Source organism: Parambassis ranga, chromosome 9, assembly GCF_900634625.1.
Source record: "Parambassis ranga chromosome 9, fParRan2.1, whole genome shotgun sequence".
NCBI classification, from domain to species: domain Eukaryota; kingdom Metazoa; phylum Chordata; class Actinopteri; family Ambassidae; genus Parambassis; species Parambassis ranga.
The window spans coordinates 18,493,190-18,505,691 of record NC_041030.1 but is presented as its reverse complement, the minus strand read 5'-3'; the positions used below and the strand labels follow the sequence as shown (position 1 = coordinate 18,505,691).

Here is a 12,502-nt window from a genome sequence, read left to right as displayed (position 1 = left end):
CAGAATGCACTTCCATAGAAGAATCTCGTCCATAGCTGGCAGCGTTTCATCAACACTGGTACTCTCCATCACAGGAACTCAGACCAGGCTCCAATCACATGTGAGCCATCATCATGTACTTTCCCAGCTGTGCCACAACTGCAAGAGTACAACATCAGTGTGGTGGTGAAGGACAAGCTGGGAGAGGAAACAGAGAGCTACAGCTTCAACATCTCTGAGAGAGGTCAGAGGTCATGCTAAGATGATTTGCTGCAAAACCTACATAACAATGTGCTTATCAAATATCAATATAATTTCTTCTGTGTGTGTGTTAGTGTTTCCTGTTGTGGAGTGGAACATGGTGAGACCTGAGGTCACAGATGCCACCCTGTCCTGGCACTTACAGGGGAACTTTAGAGAAATGAATGTCGACTGTGAAGTTTCTACAATCCCAGGCAGCATCATGAAGGTGAAATTAACTCACACATGTTCATACTGCTGAAAAAACACAAAAATAGTTCATCATGTTTTCCTTTTACTGTCCATCTGTGCAACAGAAGAGCTGCTACAATGTGAGTTTCTGCAAAGTCAAACTGGAACATCTGCTTCCCAACACCCGCTACTATACTAGGGCACGCTGCTCTGTCAATAACAGAGTCTGGGGAGAGTGGACGATGCCCAAATACTTCACAACATGTATGTTCCTTTTCCCCCTTTCGAACTAACAACAATACAAGTCCAGCAAAGTAGTTTAATAGTACACACAAATGCATACCAGTTATGTTGGTTTAATAATTTTCCTCAGCTCCACTGGTGACCGTGGACTTATGGAGGAAAATAAACCAGCCGTCCAGCTCAAACACTCGTCTTGTTACTCTGCTGTGGAAGCTGGTAAGCTTTCCTCCAGCTGTTTATTTGTCACCACTAGTATAAACTACTTCCACTCTCACTAACTAGTTTGCTTTCAGCACATTTCTGGCACAGCAGCCACAGTAACGGTCCAAGGATACACGGTTAAGTGGTCTCAGGAGGGCCACATGGGGATAGAGTGGAAGGACAGTGGACACAGGCAGGCAGAGGTGTCCATTGGTCCAGGAAAGTGTGACTTTACTGTCCAGGCTGACCTTCGCAGGGGCTCCTCCATCCCTGCTCACATCAGCATCCCACCAGTGGAGCACACAGGTAAACAGCTTCTCATGATGTTCATTGTTTTTGTATTATACATGTTCAAATCTCTGAATGTATAAGCTGTCTTTAATTTGTGTGCCTGTGCAGAAAATCCTCCTCTGCCGAAGCGGCTGAGCAGCACCGCAGCAGGTGGATTCAATCTGTCATGGAACAAGGAGAGTGCTGCCACCTGTGGCTACACAGTGGAGTGGTGCATTCTGGGAAACGCAGTGCCGTGTCCTCTGGAATGGATGCAGGTTCCAAAAGGAAATAACACATTGTTCCTAACTGTTGGTTTGTTCTGGTTTTAGTGTTTTCTTTTAGTCATCATCATATTATACCTATTATTACTATTATTATTGATTTGTATGATTTGTGATTTTGATATGTTTATTTCATAGGTAATTTCAAAGCAGGCTGCAGGTATGCGTTTAATATTTATGGCTGCACTGAGAATGGACACACACTCCTGGAGACACAGACTGGATACTCACAGGAGCTCAGTGAGTCAAACTACTGAAAACTAACTGAGACACATATTTAAGATAAGGAACAGTTAGTTATAAATGTAACTAAAGTGTAGAGCCTTATCTGAGGGTCTAAAGAGGAAGAACAAAAGACACCGCCTTTCCTGTTTTGTTAGATATGTAGAGAGGACTAATCTACAGAAAACACATCAGTGCAAATGATACCATAACCAGCATTACATTTTATTTTAGACAACTAAAAAGTAAACCAGCTTTGTAATTACATGTTTCTGAGGTTGGGGAAGTGAGTTTGTTACTTGATCTTATCGGGCTTCCTTCCTCAGCGTCATCTCCTTTTTTCTCAGAATCTGTACAGTCCCCTAGTCTGGTTGAACCAGTTCACAGTACTTCCTCATCTGTGACACTGGAGTGGCATTACAACGAAGATGATCCCACTCAGCCTGCATTCATCACTGGCTATCTGGTTACTGTGCAGGAAGTGCTGACAGCTCAAGCTGCAAGTAGGAAAAACCTGTGCTAATTATCCTTCATCCTGACATTTGGCAGGTTTAACTGTAGTTAAGCATTTATAATGCTCTGTACATCTAGAGCTTTTCAATGTGTCAGTGGCAGACCCTCAGAGGAAGTCTGTGACCGTGCAGGGTCTTCAGCCGCACCAAGAATACATTTGTTCTGTGAGCGCTCTCACTAAAGAAGGGCCTGGGCCACAGGCTAGCATCACCTGCAGGACCAAAATCAACTGTGAGCTTTACACCGTCACAGCAACACAACAGTCCAGTCAGTCATTTTTCACAACAGCTCATCCTGTGTTTCTGCCTTCAGACCCTGCTTACTTGGCCAAGATATTGACTCCTATCCTGTTAGTGCTCACCTGCACATTTCTCCTGTGGCCACAAAGAAAGGTGTAAGTCTCCCCAACTTAATTCACTCCTGAAGAAGATGACCTGGAGCCATCATCATTTTTCTTGGTTTGCTTGTTTTTCAGAATAAAGGACATACTTGTGTATCCAGCTGGTATGAACATTAAAATGCACGACAGCTTCGTGTGTGAGGTATGGACACACCACTCACACGGCCAAATAATACAGAGAAGACTGATCATCGACTGACATTTGCCTATGACAGATATGCAATGTTTGTGTCATTTAAAAATGGTGGTTTAAAAAGGTTTCACCATCAGAGGGCGCTTTATATTGTTTACAATGTACTCATAGGACACTTTGGAGTATCTGGGTCATGCAGTTAACTGGAACTTGCTGACTAGTTTGAGAGGACTGTTTTTTGTGCTTATAAAGCATAAAAGAATCATAACACTGGTGGACAGTAGACACAGTAGATTCTAATCAAGGCTTTACATCCCTATGTGCACCCCTATCCAGACTGATTACCGGCTGCACCCTCAGACGGTGGACGAGTGCATCACCTGTGACATTGAGTTTGTGAACACTGTACCTCCTCCAAATGAAGCCATCACACCAAGAGAAAGCACAAACTCACCAAGTCCTCCTGGTTTCCAGGGCCCTCTCTCATCCGTGCCACTGCAAGCAGAGTACTGTCCACAGACTGCCATGCTGGGAGTCTGGGACAGAGCAGACCCTCCACAGACTGCTATACTGGGAGTCTGGGACAGAGCAGACCCTCCGCAGACTGCTATACTGGGAGTCTGGGACAGACCAGACCCTCCACAGACTGCCATGCTGGAAGTCTGGGACAGAGCGGACCCTCCACAGACAACAGGCCTTACAAATAAGACTTACTTATACACCCTGGTGGAGGACTGCTCTGAACCACAACAATGCGATTTTAGTGAAATCCTGCTTAGCTTTCAGCCGTCTGATGGTCTACAGGAGTGTGATGTGGTATATGGTTACATACCCAGTGATGCGTCATAGGTGTTTTCTACATTTGTTTGTTTAAAAGCAGAATTTGTTGTACAGAAAGGAAGACAACCACCATGACCTTAATGCTAAAAAAGTGTGTAAAATATAAATCTTACACTCAAACTGGCTCCTTTATTCTCCTCCTTCACATCACTGACATGGCGTTTGACAGTTTAGATAAGCCAGATGATGGTTATAGGCGATAATGACATGTACGCAGAAAGTGAATCTTTGTGGTTAAATACCTCGCTCGCACTTCTTGTTGAGACATCACACATTTCAAATATCTCAGAAAGTGAGAGGGATGTACGGTCACTGATCTGCAGCCTCATCAGAAAAACAGACAGAACTGGTTTGTAGCAGGAAACCAGTTGCACACGTTCCCTCTGTCCCTGTGTGTGTTATCTTTACACTGATCTTGCCGAATGTCATATTTCTTTTTATAAAGTCCATAAAGTGGTTATTGAAGCCAGTTTATACAGGTTTCCCATAAGGTTACAGTGTGCATAAGCAGTTTTATTAGACCACATGTTTAGTTTGTCCTCTGACCTCTGTACTGAGTTAAACCATTTCCCCAATATAGAGGTGGACACACCTTACTGACTCTTCAGAGCTGATACAAAGGGAATACAGGTTCTGCTTGGATCACATTTTCATTTTTTAAATCAGAAATCCTACACTTGAACAGTTACTGAAGGTTCCATTGACCTTTTTAGTGTAATCAAAACTACCCACGCGTTTCAAAACTAAACGCTGACAGTGCATTCAGTGTCATCAAAGTCAAAGCTGTGACCGGACGGCACACTTCAAACAAACAGTATCTTATGTATCACTTAACAATCAATGAACAGCTACAGCAGCTGTGAATAACTTTCACTACTGGTGCCGGTTTTACACAAAACTAAATTCCCTGCTCATTACTCAGACGTCCTACTCTGCTTTTACAAGTTGCAGAACTGGTTCAGACATCTGCAGTGATGTGACAGCAGGTACGGACAGAGCATGAGTCCGACCTGATTTTACTCTGACACACACACACACGAAAACTGATGAATTAGAGAACATTCCTGTTTTGACTAAAATGTGAGCTTTGTGTTTATTCATATCACTGTCCACACCAAAGTCAGTTACAGTCAGAAGCCGTACAGTAGATACAATATCCTGAGAAGAGTGACTCAAACCATAAAGATTTTTAATATAAAATATAATAAGAATCAGTTTGTGTCTCCTCTGTCTTTTGCAGAGGCTGATTGGCTGCCAAACACATTAAGAATCAAAGGTAGATTAAAATGGGGGTTGCAAAATATTCTAAAGAAATACCATCAAGACATGCTTAAAATGTAACTGCCCATTAAGTCCTGGTACTTGGTACCTGGTAAAACATCTAGTAAAAACAGTAGAATCTCTCTCTCACATGCAGCGTATTGGTCACTGAGACGGGTTGGGGCCTGAAGCTGCGGCGCCCCTCAGAAGTGCAGAATTCATAGAACATGACAGAAGAAAAAAGCAGCACAGTCTGACCCGTGTTTCACATCATGACACAGTCAACAGCAGATAAAGCACTTGAGGGAAACATCAACTCTGAGCTGTGGATCCATTAGAAGGATCCTCTCCAAAGAGTCTGCTCTCAGAGTTTAAGTCCATGAAGGTCCGAAACGACCTGCCGAACCGACAGAGAAACGTGCAGGATGACGTCTTCACACAGACGTCTTCTGTTGGACTCTGACCCTCACTTTGCTGTGCTTTCTGAAAGGGCAACACAATTTAAAAAGGAGTGCAGATCATGTGAGATGATTTGTGGATGAGCTGACGTGCAAAGTTCAGACACTATAACGCAGGTGGACAGTTTGGAAGACTGCTGTGTCAACAAAAGTCCTACAGAGTCAAATCAGAACGTGTGTCTCTTTCCTTACCGCTGTGGTGGTGACACCATGCACTTCCAGAGGACAGCGTAGAGAGCCAGCAAGAAGGCGATGAACACCGTGGCTGCAATCGTACCTACAAGCACAAAGACGTGTACGATGTTTACTCTCACTTGTTGAGAAAGTTTCTTAATAGTAAGAAGTTCTGCTGCCTGACTTTGTGATCTCACCAGATACTTCAAAATGAATGGGATCTTATGAAGCCCCAAAACAGTAAAGATGATAGAGCTCCAGCTACCATTGAAGGGCTCTGAACTGACCAATCAGCAATCAGCTAGCATGTTAACATCAAAACCACCTCAGCTCTGAGAAAGATGAAAGGACTTTCTACTTTTTCTGATATTTAATTGATAAAAATGAAGTCAGCTCTGAGATCTCATCAGTCTGCATGAGGAAAAAAAAAGCTCACAGCAATATGTCAGCGTTTTGATGTCATCACAGTGCTGTACTCTTTTACCAGCATCTACAGACATAATAACACTAATCACTGTTCTGGGATTTGACTTGCCGTTCCAAATTTCTAGCCTGGATGCACTGAGGTCACACAAACGCGTCATTTCATCCTGACCACTAATAAGTTGTAACAGTGAAGCTGACACTTTAAGTTTCAGGGCTGAGGTTTAACTCCACGGTTTGGTCAAATATCTGCAGTGAAACACACACACACACACACAAGCAAACGGTGGCATGGAAACACGAGGGAAGACCCGCGGTTACCAAAGTGCAAAAATGTTTCTAGTTCAAGGTTCAGGTGATAAGCTGGAAGCAGATTTGCTAAAGTGCGTCACCAAAACATGAAAAAGTCACATATAAAACTCAACGCAAAGAGCAAAATGTATGCATTATGGAAGTGTGAATGTGGAAAGGCAAAAAAATACAAGTTTTACATGTTTCTGGCAACATGTTAAAAATGACATAACGGCTTTGTGGATTCTTTTTAGGCTGTACTCACTACTCCTGTGAAAAAGAGGTAAACCTCAGATGAACAACTCATGACATTATTACACTGTGCCATAAGTAAAAACAAGCTTCCATAGGAATTAGCAAGGTAGCAGTAGCAGCCAGGTGCTGCCAATTAAATGCTCTTGACTAATTGATTATCAGCACACGTTTTGGCGCAAGACACGTCATAGAATAAACTACAGCTCCATTTGCACATGAGGATTTATGTTGTAATCTGAACAAAATAGGTGTTTTTTTTGTGAGGTGGTCTATCTAACAAATCCACTGTTCTCCCCTGAACCAGGTCCTACAGGGCGCTCACCGGGGATGATTCCGCTGCTCTTTGTCAGAGACTCCTCTGTGGATGAAGGATGAGCCGCAGCTGCCGTTGAAACTTGATGGAGAGACATAGACAGAAATACTGAGTGTGAGCGTGTGAACAAAAACAGATCAGGATACAGGTGTTTTATTCCAGAGTTTGTCAAAGTTATTCAAATGTGTGGTTATTTTTTGAATAATGGCGCTACAGACTGCATCCAAGCACTGCTGGCTGTGAGGTGTAGTATGAAGTATTTTCCCTTAAGCTTTTCCCTTAACTGAATAATGTGCATTCCTTTACTGTTGTGCAGAAATGACTCCGCTTCTGTGGAGCTTTGTCCTCTTTGTTTACAGTAATGACTGTTTTCAGTGACATACAGTTGACATATGCTACTAAATGAAATTTACCTTGAGTGGATCCCTGTTTATTTGGCACGGTTATGCATTAGTGGAACACACACAGCCCTGATGAGCTCATGTTTGCAACTCAAGGACAAGACAGAAGAGATAAGAACTCGAACTCACCATTCCTCTGAACAGTGTGTAAAAGCTGTCCTCTCAGATCTGAGTCAACCATCTGAAAATGCAGCAAGAGTCACGTTTGAACACAGAAAATGGACACACCTGTGTCAGACACTTCAACTCAAACAAGGCTGAGAGCAGATCAGCAACAAGTCATGTTTCTTTCTGCAGTGGAGGTGGAAACTTGCTGCAGGAAGTTAAACAATGTGGGAAATCAGAGTTGCTCCAGGAGCGAAGATAAGAAAGCATGCGAGACAATAAAATGTAAGTTTAAGCCACATTTTTCCAAAACATTTGCAACACGTGTGCACGTTTAAAGGCACAGTAAACAGTCGCCAGAAAGAACACATAACTAACTACAGCAGGCTTTTAAAGGAAGCAGCATTCTAACAGCGGATCCCGAGAGACTCGGGAGTTGTTTTGGAACAGGTCACGTTCGCCAGAAACGTTAAAACTAAAAAAAAAACACGCTGCTTCGCACTTTAGCCTCTCACCTTCGAGCTGTTTCCGTTCCCCATGACAGTCTGGCTCTTGTTTTTCACCTCCGTCCACATTTGTGAGGCGGTGCGGGCACACTTCATCAGCTCATGCTGTTTTCTTCTCACTCAGCTGTGCGCTGAGACGCGCCTGTCGTGCTGCGTTCAAGTGCTCCGTTTGTGGAGCGTAATTCTCAGCACTGCACACTTAAAGATGTTCTGCAAAATGTAGTGATTTTCGATAACGCTCGTATTTGTTTTCATTTTTAAATAATACTTTCAGTTATGTGATCCTCAGTTTAAATTGGATTTTTGTATTAAATTAAGTTTAGTGTAGGCTACTCCTGGGCCCCTTTGCTAGTTTACAAACTGCATTTGGCATTTTGTTTTTATTCTGGTAATAAAGGTCACATATATTTTTTCACAAGTTAAGTCTTTTGTAAATCAGCCTAAAACAGGCATAGGTTATTTGTTCTCAAGGATAATCTCGTTCCGCAGAAACGGGACTTCTGGTCTCTGAATGGAGGCGTGGGTTCGAATCCCACTTCTGACACATTACTTTACAACAATTTCCTTCGGGATTAATAAAGTTTTATCTTATCTTATCTTGTTCTGCTGGGTTTTCTGGTCAGTTCCAAACAGGTAGCTTTCAATACTGCTGCCTACATCTCAGTATAACAGCAGACATTAACGCTAAATACAAGAATCAGGCGTTCAACACTATGAAACACTTTTTTGACCAACTGAGAACAACCTGACTTTCAGAGAGGCCACACATTCTAAAGGTTTGCCGATTAAACATTCAGATAATGAAGATAGCACTGTTTACTTCCTGTGGCTGTATTGAACACTTTCTATATCCAGACTACAGGATGCCCTAAATGGAACAAAACATAGAAACAATAAAGACATGGCTCACAAGAATTTGATTTTCTTGTTTATCTAAGCAAGATTACATGTTCTGCAAACAGTGTTTGAACAAAAAAACAAAATGTTAATACAGACAGAAAATAAGTTTATTATCAGAAGTGTTTTAAATTTGCAAACTGACCACACCTGGATCAAAATGTTTTAATGCAGACAGCTCAACACACTGGTCACTAAAGCCTGGCCTTCAAATAGCTACAGTGTAACTCCACATATCTGAAAGATGAATTCAACGAGTTGAGAAATTACACAAATCTCAGAAAGAACCATGGACAAGCTGTATGTGGGTATTATAGGCATAAGAAGAGCCTATACAAAGATCAATTTGCTGTCCTTTATGAGAAATATTTCCATTTATTCTCTCTTTTATACAGAGACACAAAACAGTCTGCTGATATTGCACAAAAGTTTACACCATAAAAAGCAGAAAGAGCAAATTCACGCACACAAATCCTCACAGCATACACACAGGCACTCGACATCAATGCAGCCTGCAACCGGATGTTGTAGATCGGCAGAAAATACACACATACAGCAGAGAAACATCTAAAATACACAAAGGCATCTCTTCATTTTAAGCTCACCAGCAGTTCCTGAAGAAAAACAAAATCTACCCAATCACACCAAATATGTGGAGTGTGTTAATGTAAGAGTGGGATCACTCGATATATGTCTGTTCTCCACAGCAACCACAGCACCTGCAATTTCCCCAGAATCAGCTCAGTCACTGTCAATGACAAAAACATGAGCGATCCCAGGCTTCAGAGGTACAGATGAGCCTGGACTGCAGGCGTCCGAGCAGGCATGTTAACACCTGCTTAAAAGTGTGAACAGTGAGGTTATGGCGCACAGAATATATGAGCTTAAATTGCAAATAAGGCTGCTTCTATCATCTCTACACATTTGACACCCCACTCCCCACTCCTCATCCGCATCAACCACTTACATCATCACTCATTAACACAAGCATCCAAAGTGGGAATGTTGAAGATTTCAGTTAACACTATCAGACAGAAAAGAGCAAAGAAGTCATGTAACTATGTCCAGAATAGCAAAGACGTTTAAAAAAAAAAAAAAAAAACAGTAAAATTTTGATATCACATGTCCAAGCAGCCACTTGCTCTCATGGCTCACATAAGAGGTTTTAGATCCACCTCAATGTCGAGGCTCATTGGAAGAATATAAAGTAAATCAACATGGCCACCTAGTGGGTAATTGAACTGCAATGGTGACACATTGTATGAACACATAAGACTGTGAGATTGTCGAGTTGCCTTGAAGCAAAAGCACAACCATGGTTAATACTCTTTCAACAAAAAAATAAGAGCCGAGACCGAATGATCGGATTCAATCTGAATAACATTAACTGGTTTGAAGACGTTTCAACGACACGTCACCAAAACACATCACACTATTATGTTTTCAGCTGGTATCGAAACACCACACAGATGTTTACCCATTGAAAGGTTTAAAATAATTCAAATGTTACTTCTTCCCCTGACCAAACCCCGTCGCTCCTTCAGCCCCCATCAGTCACAATCCGATCAGAGCTCACACTCAGACTGGCCACCCTTTCTCTTACTCTCATTGTGGTTCCCCATCTTAAATAAAGACTGCGTCCGCTCTGTCCTTTCTGAGAGAGCTGGTGGCTGGTGCATGATGGGAGTTGTAGGAAAAGCAGAAAGGCAGAGAGAGGCTTGTCCACAAGGACGAGGCAGCGACATCACATGATTTCACAGCACGAGTTCTGTTTCCGTGCCTGCACATTGACACAAACACACACGGTCTCTAAAGTGCATCAGTGCAAGTGTTTACAGTCCAGAGTTAGTAAGGCCAATCATCAGTACTTACGGTTTTGTAGAAAGCTTTCGACTGGTTTCCCAGGTGCTCTGACTTTGCCACAAGATCGTCCAGTTTCTCCCCTCTTTCCAGCAGACTTTCCATAGTGTTATGCTGCAGATAGCAAAGTATTTATGTTGAAAAGGCTGCACAGAGCGATGATGGACTTTCAGTTAGCTTGAGACACAAACAGAATGTAGCCTGAAGATTGTTGTACTAATATTTGCCCAGTTTAATCAGCTGTGTGAGACAATTTCTCAAACATTATATATAAATGCAGCACCATCCATGTTTTTGTACAAGGAGACGGCTTACCAAAATGATCTTTGTCTCATCCAGCTCTGCCTGAACTTTGGTCATTGCATCGGCTTCCCTCGGGTTCTGAGGAGAAAAAAAATCATTAAACACAGAACAACCACCCATTAGGTACACGGCCACCGCATTCTGTTTGAAAGCACTGCATGAAAAACACAATATTAAATTAAGGAGTCCTAAATTAGTTAACATTATAAAAAATACATGTAAAAATCATCCACCCAAATCAATTTGATATTGTTCTGAATAGTAACGAATAGTCGAGTCATACTCAAAGGCTATCTATGTTTTCTTTGACAGGAGGATGACAGACTGACCTGGTATTTAGAGAGATGAATGTCCAGAGCTTTGTAGTTTATGGTTTCGGGACTTCCACTGGGCCAGTCTATACTGTCAACCTGCCTAGAGAACTCCTCTAATACCTTAAAAAAATAGAATGAAGCTCAATATTAAAAATTAAAGCAAATCACGATATATTAATATGCAGTTTAATTTAACTCACCTTGTCGAGCAATGTGAAACATACTCTCTGTGGGTATTCAGTGTCTGCGATGACCACAGCGCCCAGGTTGTCATTTCTCACATACACATGGCACAAGTACTCTAAATGAAAGAGAAACCATATGAGCAAAACGAAAGCGGAACAGGAGGCCATCTAGTAGAAAACCCATTACACCGAGTTCACTGTCTTTATAAATTAAAGTATTAATCAGGGCAAACTACCTCATCTTCACCATGAACCCCTCCCATCCCCTTCACAACCTTGTTCTTACTCCCCTCTGTTTCTTTACCTTGTTCTTTGACAGAGGCACGGGTTCCTTGAGATGTTCTTTCAACAATCAAGGCACTGGTGAAGGTCATGAATTCCTGTACACTGCACAAACCATAACAATAATCAGTCAGCCATGGGAAAAACAACATATTAGTCAATGATAATATAATAGGTTATGTGCATTCACATGGATGTTTGAAAGAATTCTATTCCTCTGCGAACTGTGGTTAAATGTTTTGTCAAACAGGTGCAATGTCAGTGGTCAGTGAGACGCACCTGGAGCGCTGAAAGAAGCTGAAGGAGGACAGATCGTAGGCCGCCTTGAGAAGATTGGCTTTGGTCGCTCCTTTGAAGATGACGCTCAGGCTGTAGAGCTTCATAGTGTCGCCTAATTAGTCAGTCACAGAGGACGCAAACAGTCCCGATGGTCTAAATGACACAAGCAGAATCACATGAGAGCATTATCCCTTATCCAGCTCAGCTAGTTAGCCTCCTTGCTAACAATAACGCAGCTAAAGAAACTTGGGTGAAGTTGTTTTAGCTAACAAGTGAAATTAGCCGCCAACCAATTAGCTCATTAGCTCTGCTTTGGTGAATGTTTTACCCCAGGCAACGACTAATATGATGATTGCAAATAGTCGGAGTGACAATAAAGTAAATTCGGTTTTAAAATTGTATACATCTGTAAAATTCACTCAAGTACACTGCTAGCTACAGATGCTATCAGGTCTCCGGGAGGCCTTGTCTAACTTACCAGGAGCTTTAGCAGCAAACCGTTTGATTTCGTCGAAACAAGCACATAAACCTCTTACTCCTCATAAACTACACCTCGTATGTATAGAAAACATGCGCCGACAAAATTACTATGTTTTTAAAAATTACTTAGCAGTAGGTAAGCGTTACAGATGCACTTTAGTGACCAATCACCACCACGTCACAGTCACCAAGCGGTACG

At 42.1% G+C, this 12,502-nt stretch overlaps 2 protein-coding genes across 3 annotated transcripts in view; one reads left to right on the top strand and one right to left on the bottom strand.

The window, feature by feature from the left end:
• The window catches only part of osmr (oncostatin M receptor), a 5,056-nt gene extending 1,411 nt beyond the window's left edge, over positions 1 to 3,645 (top strand). Inside the window, exons 6-17 of the mRNA XM_028413268.1 lie at positions 75 to 223; positions 315 to 448; positions 537 to 675; positions 785 to 870; positions 948 to 1,161; positions 1,255 to 1,440; positions 1,548 to 1,649; positions 1,979 to 2,134; positions 2,223 to 2,375; positions 2,457 to 2,538; positions 2,620 to 2,686; positions 3,014 to 3,645. Of these exons, the coding sequence (XP_028269069.1) occupies positions 75 to 223; positions 315 to 448; positions 537 to 675; positions 785 to 870; positions 948 to 1,161; positions 1,255 to 1,440; positions 1,548 to 1,649; positions 1,979 to 2,134; positions 2,223 to 2,375; positions 2,457 to 2,538; positions 2,620 to 2,686; positions 3,014 to 3,526 (1,981 nt within the window). The 3' untranslated portion in view covers positions 3,527 to 3,645. The remainder of the gene's footprint in view (positions 1 to 74; positions 224 to 314; positions 449 to 536; positions 676 to 784; positions 871 to 947; positions 1,162 to 1,254; positions 1,441 to 1,547; positions 1,650 to 1,978; positions 2,135 to 2,222; positions 2,376 to 2,456; positions 2,539 to 2,619; positions 2,687 to 3,013) is intronic.
• Positions 1 to 12,502, bottom strand: part of ykt6 (YKT6 v-SNARE homolog (S. cerevisiae)) — a 15,313-nt gene extending 2,811 nt beyond the window's left edge. The window contains exons 1-8 of one of the 2 annotated variants that reach the window (XR_003671212.1): positions 12,302 to 12,502; positions 11,824 to 11,976; positions 11,567 to 11,649; positions 11,278 to 11,378; positions 11,093 to 11,197; positions 10,776 to 10,841; positions 10,473 to 10,574; positions 9,312 to 10,380 (exon numbers count right to left, since the gene is read on the bottom strand). Coding sequence is in view for 1 of the 2 variants with exons in the window: in XM_028413269.1 (XP_028269070.1) it covers positions 10,345 to 10,380; positions 10,473 to 10,574; positions 10,776 to 10,841; positions 11,093 to 11,197; positions 11,278 to 11,378; positions 11,567 to 11,649; positions 11,824 to 11,927 (597 nt within the window). In the remaining variant the exon portion in view is untranslated. Of the gene's footprint in view, positions 1 to 8,641; positions 10,381 to 10,472; positions 10,575 to 10,775; positions 10,842 to 11,092; positions 11,198 to 11,277; positions 11,379 to 11,566; positions 11,650 to 11,823; positions 11,977 to 12,301 lie in introns of those variants that run through there. The other variant, XM_028413269.1, reaches the window with a different exon arrangement.